Consider the following 22,021-nt stretch of genomic DNA (forward strand, 5'->3'; position numbering starts at 1 on the left):
GAAAGTACCAAAGCTTTGGTGCTGTTTATTGGGGTCTGAAATATTTGTGTTACACAAGTTTGAACTGAAAAAGGATTTGGAATTAATTTATTGAATGGGAACCCCAAGAAGCATAACCTGGATCAAGCTGGTCTGAAAACAGCTGCTGCAAGTTATTCAAAACAACTCGCTGTGAAAGCTTTAGGGTGACAAGAAGAGGGAACGGATAAAGGGAAAAACAAAAGTCAGGCTGTAAAGGAGTGGGAAAAATCCATGGCTCAGGCCAGACACACAGAAACAGGCAGTGAGGAGTACTGACAGTCCATGCAAGTAAAGAGGCCCCAGAAGAGACTGTGAACGACACTTGTGCATTCCTAGAGCCCGAGAAACAGCGGCACGGCTGACTGAGGTGAAGAATACCTGCTGCAGGAATGGAGCAGAATTCAACCCTGGGGTCTAGAGAGAAGGCTCGGTCTTTGCAAGGGGAAAGTTCCAACATGGAGCGAATAGGTTCAATTTTTTTTTTAAACAGTGATGTCATTTTTGAAAGTACTTTTTGTTCTGAATATCATTATTAGAAGTAAATGGTGTAGTGGCTGGAAAGTAGCATGGCTATCGAAACAGCAGTAACACTTTTTTGACCGATTTGATTGGGATGTGCAAGACTTCAATTTTCTAGGTAGATAGTGTGCTACAATCTGAGTTGCTACTGATGCAAGTTGTTAATTCATGCCTAAAACCTCTACACTGTATAAACTGTTTAATAGAAACATGGAAAAGTACAGGACTGGAAAACCCTCTGCACTCAGTCTGGCCATTTTCAAAGTCTGTCAGAGGAGAATTACCCACATACAGGAAACTTTGTGCTATCCGGCACCGACGGGACCGAGCTGTTGCCGTCCCATCAAAACTGCCGGACAAACCAGCGCTAATGTTGAAACATACGGAGATTTTGAGCTCCGTATCTGGCAACAAACCCTGCAACGGCTTCTAAACAGTTGGCCGTACCTTGCAAGCGTCTCTGTAGCTTAGCAACAGCTTCAGCGAGACCTTGCAGAGCCTGACTGGTGGAAAAAAAAGCAACAAAAAGAAAAAAAACCTAACGAAACGGCTCCTGATTTTTGCCGGTGGCTCGAGCATTCCAGACAGTTAACCTCCGGATAAACCAAAGTTTCCTGTACTCTATTTGAGAGATTGCTTTAAATTTTCTTTCCCTTAAAAAGCACTTGGTTCAGCGTTTAACCTAAACTGACTGGACAGTGGGAAGAAATAACCAGTTACACTGTATTCTAACTAGGAGAGTGGATTGCTCTCGGTCTTTGCCTGTGAAGCGTGCTGGCTAGCTCTAAGGTGTGCAAGAAATTGGATCTTGTCCTGTGAGAGAATTTGTTCAATTTTATTTCTGATATTTATCATTTTATCATTCAGAGGTATACTGTCCATATCATGGTGTCAAGCTGATGCAGAGTTGCTCCTTAGCAGTGCAAAAGACAATAGGATCCTGTGCTGGAATCCCAACACCGGAGAGGTGGGTGACTGTCACTTACAGTAATAATGAATTCAGTTCAGTGGTGAGCCGTATGCAGTCGAACTGAATTTTTACGACTCCAGTTGATGTAAAGGACTACTAACTTCTGTATCAACCATAGTAGTTGACGTAAGAAAACTACTAGGCACTTGGTCTAAGCCTTAAACAAAGCTTTAATCAACTGTTTTACAACATGGAGGTCTAGTTGTGTCCTTCACTAGTTCCTGTTGAGAATGCCCTGCGCAAGCTGGGCCCGTGCCCGAGTATTTATACTCTCCCTGGACAGTGCCACCCGCAGGCCGCTCAGTATTATTTCATAAGTCTTTCTTTCATGGATGACTGATTCATGTCATTAGTTGATCTGTTAATGAGAATGAATTGTTCTTTCTGGTTCAAGTAGCACCAACCTAACGGATAGTTTTACTAACCCTTGCAGTCTGAAGTACAAGGACTATGTTTTGATCATGCACTAAGTGTTGCTGTTAATTGATTTCAGGTGGTGTACGAGCTGCCAACAAGCAGTCAGTGGTGCTTTGACGTCCAGTGGTGCCCTCGGAGTCCGGCAGTCCTCTCGGCTGCTTCCTTTGATGGGCAGATCAGCGTTTATTCTGTAATGGGCGGGAGTCTGGAAGCACAGAAACAAAACCACGTTGATAAAGTATGTGAATCTGTCAGGAGTCGGGTACATTAAGATAGTGAAAAAATGTACATCATTAAGGTGAGAGGTGTTGAAAAAACTCAAAACACCACAAGTGTTGGATGTTAGTGTTTAGGAAGTACACATGGCATAACTTTCACCAAATAACTAAAACTTCAATTTTGTAAGATGTTAATTTTCCTTTTATAAATAAAGTAAGAACATAAGAAATAGGAGCAGGAGTCGGCCATTTGGCCCTTCGAGCCTGCTCCGCCATTCAATAAGATCATGGCTGATCTTCTACCTCATCTCCACTTTCCTGCACTATCCCCATATCCCTTGATTCCCTTAATATTCAAAAATCTATCAATCTCTGTCTTGAATATACTCAACGACTGAGCCTCCACAGCCCTCTGGGGTAGAGAATTCCAAAGATTCACCATCCTCTGAGTGAAGAAATTGCTCCTCATCTCAGTCCTAAATGGCTGACCCCTTATTCTGAGACTGTGACCCCTGGTTCTAGACTCCCCAGCCAGGGGAAACATCCTCCCTGCATCTACCCTGTCAAGCCCTGTAAGAATTGTGTATGTTTCAATGAGATCACCTCTCATTCTTCTAAATTTTAGAGAATATAGGCCTAGTCTACTCAATAGCAGGTTCTGGGTGATAATTTAGGGGAATGGGAAGATGTCTACAAATTTTTCAGCATTGCTGCTGCATTCCCTGTAAGTTTCATTGAATTGTTGAATTGCATTCTCTCCTGCGCGATTCCCCGCCACCACCCCCCCCCCCCACGCCCATTCCCCATTTTCAGCTCCTCGCATGCCTCTTGCAAAAGTGCAGCCTTCAGCTGTGAATAGGCAATTGTTCTCGGAGGGCACTATCTTAGATGCTGCCCCAGTGATCTGCCAACAGGCAGCATGGTCTATGACATTTATTAGCCTTCTCTGCAAAACTGTTAATGACCCCTCATTAATCCCCTCTGTGCTCGTGCACACTTTTCCCTGGTGACATATATTTTAAGTATGATATTGAATGTCACAAGGAATCACGACTTAGTGGAAAAAACAGCCTCGAGAGTTTGGCCTGTAATTCATTCATTCTGGTGCTCCCAGGTCACACTGGCTCTCTGTCGAGTTCCTTACACTTCTCCCCTCCACCACCACCCCCCCCCCCCTCCCCAAACACTGTCACTTTTGCCAATTGATCAGATTCAGATTGAACCAGAGGTCTCAAATTCACCCTTCTCCTATCCTGATGCAAAATGACCAACGTAAATGTTCTGGAAATTATAGAGCCATTTGAAGTGTTTGGTATTCACTATTGCGTTCAAAGCTCAGTGTTGCAGGTTTTAATCCACCTGAGTGCTTTAAAATGCATTTTTTGATTTTCTTTTTGGATTTAGATTTCTTCCTCATTCAACAACCTAGATCCATTTGGCACTGGACAGACTCTCCCTCCTCTAGATATCTCACAGAAGGCAGTTCGGCCCACCGTGGTGCTTCCTTTGAAAAAGCCTCCCAAATGGATCCGGAGACCTGTGGGAGCATCATTTGCTGTGAGTTGCGTGCGTTTGATCGGTGAAGTGCACTGCCTTGCTAGCCTGACCGGCCCCTAATCTCTCAGTGCCGTGAAACCATTCCTGCACTTCAATATAACCAGCGGTCTAAATATGGAATTGTCACGTGTTCTACCTGAAACAGGAATGTCATACGTATAGAGGTTTAAGGGAGCTGCGATGTTCAATTACAACATCAAAAAAACATCAATGGCAATTAACGGCGCGTGCACGAAAAATTGAATGGGCCACACGGGCAGTTAAAGGGCTCGCACACCAAAAAAAATTACAGGGAACATTGCTTGCTTCCACCCCCTTCCCAAAACAAAGTTGGCTAGATTGGAATTTTGGAATCAGAGCTCCAAGCAGTTAGTTATCCCACCAGGTATTTGGTATAGCACCATAGACTATACTTTCATTTTAATAATCCTTGGTTGTAAAGGTGCAAAATGGTAAACTTTTCAGGTCTATCTTTGGCTAAAAGACAGCTTGTAAAGAAATAAATGAAATCGTTCCCTTGTACATTTTTTGTTTGCTTTCCTCAGTAGCTGTAGGTCATTTTGTTTTCACACCTTCACCTGGCCTTTCAGGGTCTATAGGGTTAGCCAGGTCCAAGGAAATGAGACAGAAAGTTGTTGTGTAGAAAATGTCACATTAATGCAGGCTTCTTTCAGTTCTCTTACCATTTGAACTGTGCCTGAAGCTAATCCACAAGATGGAGAAATTACCTATAGTCTTAGTTAATTGATGGATCAGCTCATAAAATCAGAGAAATTTATGGCACAGAAGGAGGCCATTTGGCCCATCGTGTCTGCTGGCAGAAAAAGAGCTATCCAGCCAAATTCCACTTCCCAGCTCTTGGTCCGTAGCCCTGTAGGTTATGGCACTTCAAGCAGTTTTATGTTTTGCTAGTTTACTCTGAAACCTGTTTGTTCCAGATTTGAAAATGCTTCAGGGACACAGGGCTGTAAGCCCGCGCCAGACGCCTCAGCCACTGTCACAGCAAGCATGTACAGGAAACTTTGTGTTATCCGGAGGCTAAATGTCCGGCAAGCTCGAGCCACCGGCAAAAATCAGGAGCTGTTTCGTTAGTTTTTTTTTCTTTTCGTTGCTTTTTTCTCAACAGTCAAGCTCTGCAAGGTCTCGCTGAAGCTGTTGCTAAGCTACAGAGACGCTTGCAGGGTACGGCCAACTGTTTAGAAGCTGTTGCTAAGCAACAGGGTTTGTTGCCAGATACGGAGCTCAAAATCTCCGGTAGTTTTGATGGGACAGCAACAGCTCGGTGCCGGATAGCACAAAGTTTCCTGTAACTGGATTATGTTGGCAGTGCACGAGTGACTGCCATTGTGGTAGGCTTCAGTCTGGGACAAAACTGGACCTTTTCAGGAAACTCAGACATTTGCATCATTGTAGACACCTACCCCTGTTGAGGGCCCATATTGTGTTTTTGAGAAATGCAGCCCAGGACAGTGCGTTTATTTACTTCTCAAAATCTGGGAGCGGCTCTGGGTGAGATTGTCACTGTGCATAAGTTCAAGTAACGTTCCACTGAATTTTATTCATAAGTAAAACCAGGTATTTTTCCACTAGTTTTGAGTGCTTATCTAAGGCATCTACAGAGCATAAGATTGCGCAAGAGATGTTCTGTCACCTGTAAAGGTGGGAAGAAAAAGTAGTGTCAGCATTGGCATTGAAAATATTAAACAGCAAAAGCTGTATTTCACAGTGCTTGCCAAGATTCTCAGTGCCTGTTTTCTGATTTTTAGAACTCCCTTTGGAGATTCTAGACCTAACAAGAAGGTGTTGTCTAGCAAATGATAACCCATGAGAACAAACTATTTCCAAAATGTAGAGATGACTTAATAAACTTATAAAGAGTATAGTTTCTGTGCATTGGTCCTATTAGGAAATCAGTAAGATCGTTGAAGTAAAGTGAAAATGCTCTGTCTATCTGCACCAGCTAATTTTCTTCCTTAAAGGCAAAATCTGTTACCTCAGCAACATTTGTAGTTAGGAGTTTAGGGATCTTTATACGGGGACTTGTGACCGAATCTGTTGGGTGTACTGAATGTCTTTTAACATGGTTGAAAACACTTGAGAGGCTGTTTGAACAGCGGTTGTAGTATCAGGCAGAGTATAAATCAGGAAATTAGAGATGCATGTAACAAGGATAATACAGTAATCATGGACTTTAACTTTCATATAGACTGGGCAAACCAAATTTACAGAAATAGTGCAGAGGAAGTGTTCATGGAATGCATTCAAGATAGTTTTCTAGATCAGTATGTCAAGAAACCTATGAGGGAATTGGATATTTTAGAACTAGAGTTGGTTTCTCAACATACTGATCTAGAAAACTATTGCATACATTCCATGAATTCGTCCTCCGCACTATTACTGCAAATTTGGTTTGCCCAGTCTATATGTAGATTAAAGTCCCCCATGATTACTGTATTACCCTTGTTACATGCACCTTTAATTTCCTGATTTATACTCTGCCCTGCATTACAACTACTGTTTGGGGGCCTATAAACAACTCCTACCAATGTTTTCTGCCCCTTGCTGTTTCTTAGCTCCACCCAAACTGATTCTACTTCTTGATTTTCGGAGCTAAGATCCTTTCTCTCTACTGTCTTTATCCCATCATTTATTATCAGGGCTACCCCTCCTCCTTTTCCATTTTGCCGATCTCTTCTAAAAGTTAAGTATCCTGGAATATTTATTTCCCAACCTTGGCCACTTTGCAACTACGTCTCCATTATGGCTATTAGATCAAACCTGTTAAATTTCTATCTGCGCTATTAATTCATCTATTTTGTTGCGAATGCTTCGTGCATTCAGATATAGTGCCTTTAGCTTTGACTTATTTCTATTTTTCCCTGATGTCACCTTAGTCACTGATGTCTTATTACCTTTGTTACAATCTCTGTCCCTTCCTGACCCACTTTGCTTATTTTTACCCAAAACTCTACTCTGCTTTCGAGTCTTGACATTTTTCTCACTGCTTTTAAATTTACTCTTTCCTGAATCCTCCCCCTCCCCCCCCGCATTAGTTTAAAGCCCTGTCTATTGCCCTAGTTATTCGGTTCACCAGGACACTGGTCCTGGCAAACCAGTAGTTTTTCTATGATGATAGAAAAACAATGGCAAACATTTAAATAAATAATTTATAATTCCCTTAAGGAATAAAAACACCACAGAAAAATGGTCCAACTGTGGCTAACGAGAAATTAAAGATAGTATTAGATTAAAGGAAGAGGCTTATAATGTTGCCAAAACGCAAAGCAAGCCTGAAGATTGGGAGGATTTTATAATTCAGCAAAGGAGGACCAGGAAATTGATAAAGAAAGGGAAAATAGAATAAGAGAGTAAACTAGTAGAGACATAAAAACAGACTGTAAAAGCTTCGATAGGTATGTAAAAAGGAAAAGATTGGCAAAAAGATGATTAAACATGGGTCCCTGACAGACTGAGACAGGAGAAATTATAATGGGGAATAAGGAAATGGAAGAGAAATTAAACAAATGTTTTGTGTCTATCTTCACGGAAGAAGTCACAAAAAACCACCCAGAAATAGTGGAGAACCAAGGGGCTAGTGACAATGCGGAACTGAAAGAATTTAGTGTTAGTAAAAAAATAGTACTGGAGAAATTAATAGGACTGAAAGCCGATAAATCCCCTGGACCTGATGGCCTACATCCTAGGGTTTTGAAAGAGGTGACTATAGAGAGAGTGGATGCATTGGTTGTCATCTTCCAAAATTCCATAGATTCTGGAATGGTTCCCGCGGATTGAAAGGTAGCAAATGCAACCCGACTATTTAAGAAAGGAGGGAGAGAGAAAACGGGCAGCTACAGACCAGTTAGCCTGACATCAGTAGTAGTGAAAATGCTACAATCTATTATTAAGGACGTGGTAACAGGGCACTTAGAAAATGATAATAGGATTGGGCAGAGTCAACACGGACTTATGAAAGGAAATTCATGTTTGACGAATCTTAGTTTTTTGAGGTGGTAACTAGCAGAATATATGAGGGGGAACCAGTGGATGTGGTGTATTTGAATTTTCAGAAGGCATTCGATAAGATGCCACACAAGAAGTTATTAAACAAAATTAGGGCTCAAGGGATTGGGGGTAATATACTCGCATGGATTGAGGATTGGTTAACGGACAGAAAACAGAGTAGGAATAAACGGGTCATTTTCGGGTTGGCAGGTTGTAACTAGTGGGGTACTGCAAGGATCAGTGCTTGGGCCTCAGCTATTCACAATCTACAGGAAACTTTTTTTATCCGGGACCGACGTGGTGCCGGTTCATCAAACATTCCGGATAACCGAAAGCTATAGTAAAAGATACGGAGAGCTGACAGCTCCGTATAAAGCAACAAACCCTGTTGCTTAGCAACAAGTGCAGAACAATGGCCACAAGTTCCAAGCGTCTCTGTAGCTTAGCAACAGCTGCAGCCACACCCTTGCACAGCAACAGATCGAGGAAGGCAAGTACAATATGAAGTAAAACTTACCTGAACCTACTCCTGAATTTTGCCGGTTAACCGAGATTTCTGGTTATTTAGGTGCCGGTAAATCGAAAGTTTCCTGTATTGTTTACAGTTTTAGTGGTCTTACCTAAGGAAGGATATACTTGCCATAGAGGGAGTGCAACGAAGGTTCATCAGACTGGTTCCTGGGATGGGGGGATTGTCCTATGAGGAGAGATTCAGTAGACTAGGCCTACATTCTCTAGAGTTTAGAAGAATGAGAGGTGATCTCATTGAAACAAATACAATTCTTACAGGGTTTGACAGAGTAGATGCAGGGAGGATGTTTCCCCTGGCTGGGGGGTCTAGAACCAGGGGTCACAGTCTCAGAATAAGGGGTCGGCCATTTAGGACTGAGATGAGAATTTTCTTCACTCAGAGGGTGGTGAATCTTTGGAATTCTCTGCCCCAGAGGGCTGTGGAGGCTCAGTCATTGAGTATATTCAAGACAGAGATCAATAGATTTTTGGATAGTAAGCGAATCAAGGGATATGGGGATAGTGCAGGAAAGTGGAGATGAGGTAGAAGATCAGCCATGATCTTACTGAATGGTGGAGGAGGCTTGAAGGGCCAAATCGCCTACTCCTGCTCCTATTTCTTATATCTTTATGTTAAAGAATGTGCACCTTTATTATTACAGTATGTATAAAGAAAGAAGTCGAGATTGTCTGTGTCTTTTACCCCTGCATCTTCACTTTGCAGTTCGGAGGGAAGCTGATCACTTTTGCCAACTCAAAAGCTACTCTACCACAAATACAGCAGCCTGTTTCACGTCAAGTGTTTGTCAGTGTGGTTACTACGGAAACAGAATTTTTGTGCCGTTCCAGCGAGCTGCAGACAGCTCTCCGGTCACAGGCATTCGTCCATTACTGTCAGTCCAAGATCAACATCGCACCCACAGAATTTGAAAAGAACATCTGGAACTTCTTGAAGGTACATACTGCTTTGACAGCCTCCCAAATGATAGAGCTTGCTGAATGGGCCTGTTAAAATTCACATAATCAACATTGTTTCTAAAACAAAAATATAGTCTATAAAGTATTGAAGTCCTTTTTCAGAATATTTTGACTTAAGTTTTCGATGGAATAATGCGTGTACTTGAGATCCACAAAGCCCTTCCTGCTGCTGCAGCGTGGAAACAAACAGGCAGCTGAACATCCTATCTGCTTGGCTTTCTTTAAATGGGAGGCAGGTTTCTTTGAGAAACCATCAGAATATTAATGATCTCACCATTTAAGTGGACAAGGTGTGAGCAGAAACCTATTTGGCGCCTGTTGCGTTGTTAGACTGGCCAAACATTGGAATTTTGTCCAACGCTCCTTGTACGGTTCAAGCAATCACCGATTACTCGTCCCGCCTTCTCTCACAGTTACAAACAACAAAGGTGTGACCCAAATAAACGATCTGATTACAACAGCAACATCTTGCATTTGTACAGCGCCTTTAATGTAGAAAAACATCCCAAAGCACTTTACAGAGCTGTAACCTATATGGATGCTGAGCCAAAGCAGGAGTTATTCGGATAGGTGACCAAAAGCTTTGCCAGAGGTGCGTTTTAAGTATCGTCCTAAAAGAGGAGGAGAGATGGCGGGGTTTCAGGAGTGTGGGGCCTAGGCAGCGGAAGGCATGACCACCAATGGTGGGGCAAAGTGGCGGGGGGGGGGGGGGGGGAAGGAATGTAAAAGGAGCCAAAGTCAGAGGTGCAGTGTGTTCGGGAGGTGGGGTTGTAGGCCAGGAGGAAATTACAGAGATGGGGAGAGGCAAGGCAGTGGAGGAACTTAAAACACGAGGATGCAAATTTTAGCTTTAGTTTCTGATCCGCTCATTCCCATCAATACAGGAGAGCTGTCGCCACTTGATAGTATTTGCATAGAGTATTCCTTCTGCTACATAAACAACTGAAGTCTTTTAGAAATGCCGTCTGAAGTCATCTAAAAGAAATTCACTATACTTCTGTCCCTCAAAAATGTTATTTGATAAAGATATAATACAGAAATTTTACATGACAGGATGCTGTTTCTGTTGCAGTACCCATCAGCCTTTAGAGCTTTCTTTCGGTGCATTATACTTTACTAGATTTTACCACAGTCTATAATTTTATATATTATGTAAACTTGAGTTTGTAGGGCAATCGAATGCCATTTCTAAAATTATTTGTATGTTCTGTTGTGAAGTAACAGAGTGCCTAAAGTCTGCTGGGCTTGTTTAAAGGTACAGGAAACTTTCGTTTAACCAGAGGTTAAAAGTCCGGAAAGCTCTATCTACCGGCAAAATTTAGGAGCCGTTTTCTATAAGTTTTTTTACTTCTCGTTGCTTTTTTTTTCCCCAGTCAGGCTCTGCAAGGTCTGTAGCTAAGCAACAGCTTCAGCTAGAGACGCTTGCAGCTGCAGCCGACTGTTTTGAAGCTGTTGCTAAGCAACAGGGTTTGTTGATTCACACGGAGCTGAAAAGTCATCGAAAAGATGACTATGTTTTAACATTGCCGCTGGTTTATACGGCAGTTTTGATCTAATGGCACCAGCTCGGTCCCGTCAGTGCCGGATACCAGAAAGTTTCCTGTAGATAAAATCTGGTGTCTTTTTGATATCCCTTCCAATGCTTGACAGCGGTATTGATCTGTATTTTTCTGGATTCCCCTCCCTCCAAAAAATTGGTTTTGAAATAATTAACCAGCAATGCTTACAATTATTTTGATTAGATATGTGTCCCTCGTACTGGAAGCTCCTGTATGTCCTTCTCTGGCAATTCTAGTTAACTTTTATTTTATTCCCCCTTCCGCAAAGTTTTGTCTCTTCCTCTCCTGTAGACACCTGTTAGTGTGCTGTTTCATAGTTCTCCAGTAGCTTGCCCACGTGGCTGTTCTACATATGTGAGCGTAGACAGAGGTTGTCATAGAATCATAAACATTAGAAATTTACGGCACAGAAGGAGACCATTCGGCCCATCATGCCAGCCGACAAAGAGCTATCCAGCCTAATCTCACTTTCCAGCTCTTGGTCCGTAATCTTGTAGGTTACAGCACTTCCAAGTGCATATCCAAGTACTTTTTAAATGCGATGAGGGTTTCTGCTTCTCCCAACCTTTCAGGCAGTGAGTTCCAGACCTCCACCACCCTCTGGGTGAAAAAAGTTCTCAACTCCCCTCTAATCCTTCTTCCAAAGAAAACAAACCCAGCCTATCCAATCTTTTCTCATAGCTAAAATTCTCCAGTTCTGGCAACATCTTGGTAAATCTCCTCTCTACCCTCTAGTGCAATCACATCTTTCCTGTAATGTGGTGACCAGAACTGTATGCAGTACTCTAGCTGTGGCTTAACTAGTGTTTTATGCTGTTAAAGTATAACCCCACCTGCTCTTATATTCTACGCTTCGGCTAATAAAGGAAAGGACAAACAGGCCGTTTGACTGTGAATCTGAGCCGAGTGCAATCCTGCCCCCTCTCATAGACAATTTCCAGATGGATAACAATCCAGCCTGGGAATCCTCCTGCCCACCCCGGGAGCACCATGCCAATTCCAAGAAGTCTCCAGATATCAGCTAACTTGGCACAGACCAGGGATGATCTTAATCTGTGTGGTGCAGTACCATTCTGGGCAGTGCATTTACCCCTCGGGAAAGCTCTCTAATGAATTGTCAAACGCGTTAATATGGATTAAACAGTTTTGTGCTAATACGGATTGCCTTCCACTAGGTAAACTTTGAACAGGATCCTCGAACAAAGTACTTGAATCTGCTTGGCTACAGTAAGGAAGGATTGGATAAAAAGGTAAAAATATATGATGGCTTGGGGGGTTCTAAATGAAAAATATCTTCACTGAAAACTGAAGTTATGTGGTGCGGTTTGACTCTAGGTCTGATAAGTGTATTGCTTGTGAGGATCGGTGTAAGGGAGCTGAGGCTACTTGCTAAAATTCCATGTTTCTGCACCTATCCTTGGAAAGCTGGTGAAGACGGTGACTAGTTAGGGAAGGCCAGCTTTTCTTTATTTAAAAAAAAACGAGATGGTTTTGTAAAAATGAACTGGTTGATCTCCTGTGATGTTGCTAACTAAGAGTTTTCATCATCCTGTAAATACTTACAACTACCTAATTCTTTCTGTCTTGGTCACTCCGCTTTCTACTCAGTCTCTTCCAGCTGGTCTGTCTCCTGCGCTTGCTCGCTCCCTTGTTTACTCTTTCGCTCTCTCGCTGTCACTTTCTCGTTTTCTCTCTCTCGCTTGTTCTCTCACGCTCACTTGCTCTCTGTTGCACACTCTCTTCACTCCTATTTTGCTCCCCCATTTGCATCTTTTCTTTCTCCTCTTGTTTCATCTCTATTTAAATAGTCCATAACTCTATTTTATGCTTTATTTTAATTTTTCCTTTCGGAATGTTGCCAATTGATCACCACATTGAATTGTCGTTTTAGATTGCCGCGTCTCTAGGTCACAGCACGCGACTGAAAAGTCTAGAAATGGAGGCGAATGAGCGTGTACAGAAGATGCCAGGTGTCTCCAGCCAGGTACTTGCTGGTTCAATTGCAATTGTCCCCAAACTCCACTGACCTTGATGGTTATTACTTGCATGGGTCATATGTTTTGTGAGGCACATCATGTTTGTGAACAGAGAACAGCATTAGTGATCCTTCACTGTATTTTTCCAGACGAATAGTTTACTGTTGTCGCAGTTTAAGTAAAGCTGAAATGTGAAATTGTGATAGAAAAGTTCAAGCTGCAGTAGATTCAGTGTTGTCTGCAGTGCCAGACTTTCACTGGCGGTCAAGGTAGTGGTACATGAGCTGCTCTTTAAACTGGCTATTCCAATTGCTGATGCTTCATAGGAACAGGAGTAGGCCATTCAGCTCCTTGAGCCTGCTCCACTATTGAATTCGATCGTGGCTAACCTATACTCAACTCCACTTATTCACCATTGATCCCTATCTTTTGATGACCTTACCCAACACAAAATCTATCGACCTCCGTCTTGAAAATTTCAATTGACCCAGCATCCACAGCCTTTTGGGGCAGAGTGTTCCAGATTTCCACTACCTTTTTGTGTGGAAAAAAAGTGCTTCCTGAGTTCACTTCAATGGCCTAGTTGTAAATTATGATTTAAGTTTATGCCCTCTTGTTCTGGATTCCTCCACCAGGGGAAATCGTTTCTCGATATCTACCCTATTGAATTCCTTAATCATTTTAAATACCTCGATTAGATCCCCCCTCAACTTTCTTTACTCAAGGGAATACAAGCCAAATTTATGCAACCTGTCCTCATAATTTGACCCTTTAACATAGAAACATAGAAGATAGGAGCAGGAGTAGGCCATTCGGCCCTTCGAGCCTCCTCCGCCATTCAACGAGATCATGGCTGATCATCCAAACCCTAGCACCCGGTCCCTACACCGACAGCCATCCCACCCAAGCCCTATCCCCGTAACCCCACGTATTTAATCCCCCCTAACACTAAGGGTCAATTTTTATCATGGCCAATCAACCTAACCCGCACATTTTTGGACTGTGGGAGGAAACCGGAGCACCCGGAGAAAACCCACGCAAACACGGGGAGAATGTGCAAACTCCACACAGACAGTCACCCGAGGCCAGATTTGAACCCGGGTCCCTGGCGCTGTGAGGCAACAGTGCTAACCACTATGCCACCGTGCTGGTATCATGCTGGTGAATCAGCGCTGTGCCCTTTCCAAGGCCAATATATCTTTCTTGAGATTCGGTGTCCAAAACAGAACAGAATACTCCAGATGTGGTCTGACTGATGTGGCTTTGTACAACTTAGGCGTTGCTTCCTTGAGCTTTTGGTGATTTATGTACATGGTCACCTCGGGGCTGGATGGCATACTCCCGTCTCCATGTTTCTACCTGCCTTACCTTTTATATGGGATCGCTTTCATTAGAATAGGACAGATTTTAAAAAGATGAGGAATGAGCTGGATGAGATGGAAATAGAAATTGGCACTCCGGACTATACATAAATTACATTTTTAAAAAGGAAAGATTGCAAAGTTGCAGAAAAAAAGTACACCATTTATAAAAAAAATTTTTTTTTAAAGTTTTGAAATGCTGTGGATAAATAGAAGCGATAAACAAACTAAAACTGCAGAAGAATGAGAAAATAATAAGTTTAGAAAGGGATTAGAAAGGAGGGGTGTTTTTGTGACTGGAAGGCTGTTTCCAGTGGGGTTCCGCAGGGCTCAGTACTAGGTCCCTTGCTTTTTGTGGTATATATCAATGATCTTGACTTGAATATAGGGGGTATGATTAAGAAGTTTGCAGATGATACTAAAATCGGCTGTGTGGTTGATACTGAAGAAGGAAGCTGTAGACTGCAGGAAGATATCAATAAATTGGTCAGGAGGGCAGAACAGTGGCAAATGGAATTCAATCCGGAGAAGTGTGAGGTAATGCATTTGGGGAGGGCTAACAAGGAAAGGGAATACACATTAAATGGTAGGACACTGAGTAGTGTAGCATGTCCACAGATCCCTGAAGGTAGCAGGCCAGGTAGATAAGGTGGCTAAGAAGGCATAAGGAATGCTTGCCTTTATTAGCCATGGCATAGAATACAAGAGCAGGGGGGTTATGCTTCAACTGTATAAAACACTAGTTAGGCCTCAGCTAGAGTACTGCGTGCAGTTCTGGTCACCACATTACAGGAAAGATGTGATTGCACTAGAGAGGGTTCAGAGGAGATTTACAAGGATGTTGCCGGGAGTAGAGAATCTTAACTATGAGGAAAGACTGGATAGGCTGGGTCTGTTTTCCTTGGAACAGAGGAGGCTGAGGGGAGACCTTATTGAGGTGTATAAAGTTATGAGGGGCATAGATAAAGTGGATAGAAAGGACCTATTTCCCTTAGCAGAGGGGTCAAAAACCAGGGGGCACAGATTTAAAGCAATTGGTGGAAGGTTTAGAGGGGATTTGAGGGGAAATTTCTTCACCCAGAGGGTTGTGGGGGTCTGGAACTCACTGCCTGAAAGGGTGGTAGAGGCAGGAACCCTAACCACATTTAAAAAGTACTTGGGTGTGCACTTGGGATGCTGTAACCTGCAGGGCCACGGACCAAGAGCTGGGAAGTGGGATTAGGCTGGATAGCTCTTTGTTGGCCGGCGTGGACACGATGGGCCGAAATGGCCTCTCCGTGCTGTAACTTTCTATGATTCTATGAGGGAGTGTGAGGAAAGAATCTTCAAAAAAAAGTCATAGTCAAAACCAGGAGTGTTTGGATTGTCATGCAGTACCTAATTGTTGGCAGTAGGTGGGGCAACAGGAGCACTCCAGCATCTCCGTACGAGATGAAAATGTGCAATAGACTTAGAGGGCTGGATTTAGTCAGTGTGGGCGGGCTGGAGCGTGTCGGGTGGAAATCGTGCCAGGACCCCGACTCCTAATTGAAGTGCTGAAAAAGTGGGATTGTCTCCTAATTGGCCAATTGATTTCCTGCGTGTGGGAACCCCTGGCCCAATGAGTCTTTTCAGACAGAAAACCGCCTCTGATGACGTCCTCAGTGCTGCTGGATTTAAGGCCTGCAAGCAGCCTTGCTTCTTCTGGAAACTGCAACCTTTATGGCCATTGCTGTCTTCGCCTTCTTCATCAACTATGTCCAGCAGTAGGCCAAAGTGTGCTCCACACTTCGATGAGCCCTCCCTCCAAGCTCTGGTGGAGGGAGCGAGATCCAGGAAGGAGGTGCTGCTCCCTTCCTCAGGGAGAAAAAAGGCCACCCCAGCAGACAAAAGCTGTGTGGCTGCAAGTGGCCCAGGAGGTCAGCTCCATCTCGCTGAGCTGCAGAACCTGGCTGCAATGCAGGAAGAGGCTTCATGATCTTCTCCGAGCAGGAAAAGTGAGTATGACTTTCCCATCACCCTCAATCTGATCCCCATCGCCTCTCCTCACCAGCACTCCGCTTTGCCAACCTCTTCCTCCACATCCCACTTGACATTTACATGCGTACACCCATACCTATTCCCTCTCTAAGGTCACAGTCACTTAACTATTCCACCACGCAGCCCTCGCACTCCCTATCACTGTGATGCCATGACAACAACAACTTTCAACACACAGGGAGGGTCCTTTGTATCCTTCTAAGCATCTATGCTATGGATTCTCTACACTCCTTCATTCTCACTCAAACTCCACTTGTGTCCCTCATTGCAGGAAAAGAGAGCCTACAATAAGAGAGAAAGAACCATGACCGGAGGAGGGCCACCCTCAGTAGCCCAGCTCACCCCCTGGGAGGCGGCGGCCCTGGAGATCGCCGGAATCGAGGACGATTCCCAAGTGGGGGACGGACAGACGGGCGCATCGCAGCAAGCTGGTGACAGAATAGTTTGGCATCTCTCTCATTGACATTGCATGACTCACTGATAATGAATCTGATGCTCTAACAGATTGACTTATTATCATCTGCACTTTTTAATGTTTATGTAACCTTGACCTCACATCTCTAACTCTTTCCTTTACTCCCCCACAGGACCATCGAGCGCCCCCATCCCCACTGTCCAGGAGGAAGAGCCTGAGCTTCCAGACTCCTCAGAGGAAGCTGCAAACTCTGAGGGCGCAGCGTCAGCAGAATTCAGAGCACCCAGCACCAGCGCAGACACTCACACCTCGGTGGGACCTTCGCGAGATAGAGTAGTGTTGTCACCTGGTGTATCACAGCTCACAAGTGAGCATCAGCAGATTGTGGAGACAGGGACAGCAGTGGAAAGTCCTTGTCGGAGGGTGCAGGACTCTGCCAGCTCGGCTCAGCTGCATGTTGACCCTGTGCCTCCGGGTCCATCCAGAAGGAGAGCGGTGCTTGAACTCCAGGAACAGGTGCAGGAGTCTCTGGCAGGTTTTGTCTCCAGGGTCGCTGCAAGGAAGTGGGGGCTCCTTTCCAAGCGCTCACACGACTATGCCACTGCAGAGCCCTCGGTCAGGTCCCCACCCAACTGAGATCAGCGTCTCAACCCCTGCACAGCCGCAGGAGCAGCAGACTGTTGTCGAGCCCTCACAGGTTCGCAATCCCAGAGGACGCCCGCCAAAGGTGTCGAGACAGGTGCAGCAAGAAAGTGAGCAAGGGGTCGCCACATCTGCTGAAACCACAGGGGAAGCACCACGTAGGAGCACTCGTAAGAGGAAGATAATGCACAAGTAGTCACAAGGGTTGTCACTTGGGTGTAATGTTGCATGTAATTTTGAGAAGCCATCAGTTGTTTATTGTCATAAAAAATTCTGATGGCAAACTGTTGCAGTTGTGGCATGTGTCAGTTCGCTAACGGGACTTCCACATTGAGGACGTAAGGCGACTTGCAATTGTCAGTATGGGGTTAGAGTGAGAGGAATCCGCAGGTTCTTGTCCATTGTCGATGCTCTGGTAAGAAGCTGCGAGGCTAAATTGTTTGATTGTGCAGGCTAAGCAAATGTGACCAACATGAGTGCGTCCCTTGCATCCCGGGCAGCAATATGGTGGCGCTCTGGCGCCTTCTGGCCTGTGCGTCTTCAGGTGGGTGACTAGTAGCTTGGCGCTCCTGTTGATGTTCCTGCTGTTGGTGCTGCTGTTGCTCATGGTTCTACTGCTGCCGCGGCTGGTCTTCATCCGAATCTGATATCCAGGAGGAAAGGAATTAAATGGTCGCCATGCTTCTGGTATATGCCTCAGTTGAGGAAGCGCTTAGTCAAGGTGGGGAGAGGGGTTTCCAAGGAGGTCACACTGGAGATGGGTGTCAGGCTCCAAACTTCCACAACACTGAGTATGCCTGCTAAAAGTTCCCCCAGACCTGAAACAACAAAGGTCTGCCACCTGCAAATGATCATTGGTGAAAACTCCTTTGTAATGGTGCAGCTGCAGCTGTTCGTAAACAATCCACTGGTAAAGCCGCCAGGATTACCTGGCGTGTTCCAGAGGAGACGTGTAGGATGGGGAAAATGTGTTAAAATCGGAAAGGCCTCTCAAAATGGGATTATAGAGGCAATTAAGTGGTTAAGGGCCTATCCTGCCTCTTGGAAGGCAGTAGAGGCCAATTCATTAAATATATTCAAGAAGCAGTTGGATATATTTCTTAAGGCTAAAGGGATCAAGGGACAGAGCGCCAGAGACCCGGGTTCGAATCTGGCCTCGGGCGACTGTCTGTGTGGAGTTTGCACATTCTCCCCGTGTTTGCGTGGGTTTTCTCCGGGTGCTCCGGTTTCCTCCCACAGTCCAAAAATGTGCGGGTTAGGTTGATTGGCTATGATAAATTGACCCTTAGTGTTAGGGGGATTAAATAGGTGGGGTTACAGGGATAGGGTGGGATATGTGTTGGGGTTACGGGGATCGGGTGGGATATGTGTCGGTGCAGGCTCGATGGGCCGAAATGGCCTCTATCTGCACTGTGGGGTTTCTGTGATTCTGTGATATGGGGAGAATGCAGGAACAGGGTACTGAATTTGGATGATCAGCCATGATCGCATTGAATGGTGGAGCAGGCTCGAGGGGCCGAATGGCCTATTCCTGCTCCTATCTTCTATGTTTCTATGGGTCAGAAAACATGCAATTGGGAAAATTGCTTGGAGGTGGGAACGGGCCCGCCCGCCAGTTTTGGCGATTTTAACAACTTGCACGCCTCCAAACCCGCCTCCTCGGGGCTGGGAAAATCAAGCCCAGACACTCCATTCTAAAATGCCAAAAGTGATCTCTCAGGATTGGCAGTAGGTCAGATGATGTCAGAAAGGCAGAATTCATAAAGGTATGGAAGTTTAAACTGGCTGAGGTTCCTGTTAGTGTGTGTAGATCTTCAGTATTATTGGTGATGCCAAAATTCTATTTATAAGCAACAAAAATAGGGTAACAAAAATACTGAACTGGTTGTGTGTGGTTTGATGCCCCACTGAATGAAGACGTAATCCACTTATCAGCACAAATCTTGTGATGAAAACACCTGGAGTCAATGATCGCTGATCCAGTTTGTGTGCACTTTAAATGCTATTAATGCATAAATTGCAATTACAACACCTTTCAAAAAGAGAACACGGTCTTTTGTGAACTAGTTATACAGTATGTGGTTAAGAAGCTTTTTGCACTGTAGTGTAATGAACAAATGAGTATATTTTGTAACTTTGTTCAGGGGCTAACACATCTCGTATCCATCAAAGCAGTGACTTTTGTGTTTTTGTTCGCTCGCTGTTCCAGAGTTCGAGCTCCGAGGAGTCCATAGCAGCTGGGGATGCCTCGACAACTTCTGACTTCTTTGACAATATTCCGGGGGAAAGGCCCGTCTTCGAAATCCCTGTGACGGGAGGTAAATACTGGATGATTCTCAAGCGAAGCGTTTCAATAAAACTGTACAAACCCAAGAATTGCAATCTGATTTTGGAATTGTCTTTGTAGGAGAGAGCGGCTTTATTTTGCCCCTTTTCCAACCCTCGCCCTTTCTCTCCTGAAGGCTCAGAACTAGGCTGGGGGCCAAGTTCTACAGGAGCTGGCTGCCCTCCAGCGCCTTGCTTCAAGCGCTTATTCTTCATGTTTAAGCCTCGGCAATGAGTGCCGCCAGGCTGTTTGGGCTTGATCCTGTCCTTGCTTGATGCCAACGCAAGTGCATTTTCCAGAAAAAGAAGGACTTGCATTTATATAGCGCCTTTCATGACTTCAGGACATCCCAAAGCGCTTTACAGCCAATGAAGTACTTCTGGAGTGTAGTCACTGTTGTATTGTAGGAAATGTGGCAGCCAATTTGCGCACAGCAAGCTCCCACATACAGCAATGTGATAATGGCTAGATAATCTGTTTTAAGTGATGTTGATTGAGGGATAAATATTGGCCAGGACACCATGGAGAACTCCCCTGCTCCTCTTCGAAACAGTGCCCTGGGATCTTTTTATGTTCACCTGAGAGAGCAGACAGGGCCTTGGTTTTAGCATCTCATCCGAACGATGGCACTTCCGACAGTGCAGTACTCCCTCAGTACCGCACTTGGATTTTTGTGCTGAAGTGGGACTTGAACCCACAACCTTCTAACTCAGAGGCGAGGGTGCTACCCACGGAGCCACGGCTGACACCAGTGCTGCTGAATGGTAACCAGACGGTTGTAACCCTGGCTGATTTTTTTTTTCTGCCTCCCCCTCTCTCATCCAGAGGTGCTGAGTCCAATTGTAACATCCCAACTACTGCACTGGCTGAGCTGAGCTAACTTGCCACAGAGGAACTTAATCTTGGGATATTCCACATCTCTATGGGGAGAGCGGACATTATTTTTTGGTCCTTTTTGTTTGTGAGATTGTGAATCCCGCTCATCGCTCTGATTGCACTATCTGCACCTGAGAAGACACTTGCAATGGTCACAGAATCACAGAAACCCCACAGTGCAGATAGAGGCCATTTCGGCCCATCGTGCCTGCACCGACACATATCCCACCCGATCCCCGTAACCCCACGTATTTAATCCCCCTAACACTAAGGGTCAATTTATCATAGCCAATCAACTGTTTTTAAGGTCACTAATAAGTTGTTGTAATCAGACACAAAACACAGCATTCACTCTACTAATTTGTGGCGATTTACAATGCTGCTATTGAACTCATGGAGGAAGGAACAAGATGGGATTTAGCCATTGTGTAATTTTTAATGAACTTTCAATCGCCCCCATGTCCAAACCCCCTCCCCAGCCACTGGCTCAGGCTGAACCAGACTGTTTGATGCCGTGGCGTCTTGTTTGCCCCTGAGCTGTGCTTCCCCCTGTATCCCCTCCATCACAAAGATGGCCTGCTTCTGCTACCATAACGTTCTCCCCCACCACCCCGGTTCTGGCCCAACCTCACCGCATCCGCCATTAAAAACCACATCCATATCTTTGTCCCATCCTCCATAAACTTTAGCGCATCCAAAACTCTGCTGCCTGTATCCTTTCTCTCACCAAGTCCCGCCAGCCGTCACTCCTGTCCTGACTGACCTACATTGGCTCCTGATCTTGTAATGCCTAATGTAGGTCAGTGGCACGGTGGCATAGTGGTTAGCACTGTTGCCTCACAGCGCCAGGGACCCGGGTTCAAATCCGGCCTCGGGTGACTGTCTGTGTGGAGTTTGCACATTCTCCCCGTGTTTGCGTGGGTTTCCTCCGGGTGCTCCGGTTTCCTCCCACAGTCCAAAGATGTGCGGGTTAGGTTGATTGGCCATGATTTAAAAAAAAATTGGCCCTTCGTGTTAGGGGGGATTAAATACGTGGGGTTACGGGGATAGGGCTTGGGTGGGATGGCTGTCGGTGTAGGGACTGGGTGCTAGGGTTTGGATGATCAGCCATGATCTCGTTGAATGGCGGAGCAGGCTCGAAGGGCCGAATGGCCTACTCCTGCTCCTATCTTCTATGTTTCTATGTATAAAATTCTCATTTATGTGTTTAAATCCCTCCATGACCTCAGCCTTCCCTAGCTCTGTAACCTCTGCCAGTGCTGCACCCGCACCCATCCCCCGGGACTCTGCCCTCTTGTGCGTCTCCTCCCCTTTGCCCCACCATTGGTGGCCATACCTTCAGCTGCCTAGACCCATGCTCTGAAATTCCTTCACTAAACCCCTCTGCCTCTCCACCTCCTCTTCTTTAAAGATCTTCTTTAAAACACACCTCTTCATCCAAACTTCTGATCACCTCTTAATATTCCACCTTTTGGCTGAGTATCTGTTTTCTCATGCCTCTGAAGTGCCTTGGGGTGGTATTCTATGTTAAAGATGCTATATAAATGCAGTAAAAGCAGAAAATGCTGGAAATACTCAGCAGGTCAGGCAGCATCTGTGGAGAGAGAAACAGAGTTAACGCTTCAGGTCGATGACCTTTCATTAGTAAGAGT

At 44.9% G+C, this 22,021-nt stretch overlaps 1 protein-coding gene across 5 annotated transcripts in view; it reads left to right on the plus strand.

Annotated features, from left to right (window-relative positions):
• sec31b (SEC31 homolog B, COPII coat complex component) overlaps window positions 1-22,021 on the plus strand; it is a 106,968-nt gene that overhangs the window by 32,055 nt on the left and 52,892 nt on the right. For all 5 annotated transcript variants that reach the window (XM_085970302.1, XM_085970304.1, XM_085970305.1 and 2 more), the window contains 7 exons: window positions 1,408-1,507; window positions 2,004-2,165; window positions 3,550-3,702; window positions 8,942-9,172; window positions 11,930-12,004; window positions 12,646-12,738; window positions 19,377-19,485. In XM_085970302.1, coding sequence (XP_085826428.1) covers window positions 1,408-1,507; window positions 2,004-2,165; window positions 3,550-3,702; window positions 8,942-9,172; window positions 11,930-12,004; window positions 12,646-12,738; window positions 19,377-19,485 — 923 coding nt within the window. The remainder of the gene's footprint in view (window positions 1-1,407; window positions 1,508-2,003; window positions 2,166-3,549; window positions 3,703-8,941; window positions 9,173-11,929; window positions 12,005-12,645; window positions 12,739-19,376; window positions 19,486-22,021) is intronic.

The sequence above is a fragment of the Somniosus microcephalus genome, chromosome 29, assembly GCF_052327205.1.
Source record: "Somniosus microcephalus isolate GS21.2 chromosome 29, FLI_Smic_1.0, whole genome shotgun sequence".
NCBI classification, from domain to species: domain Eukaryota; kingdom Metazoa; phylum Chordata; class Chondrichthyes; order Squaliformes; family Somniosidae; genus Somniosus; species Somniosus microcephalus.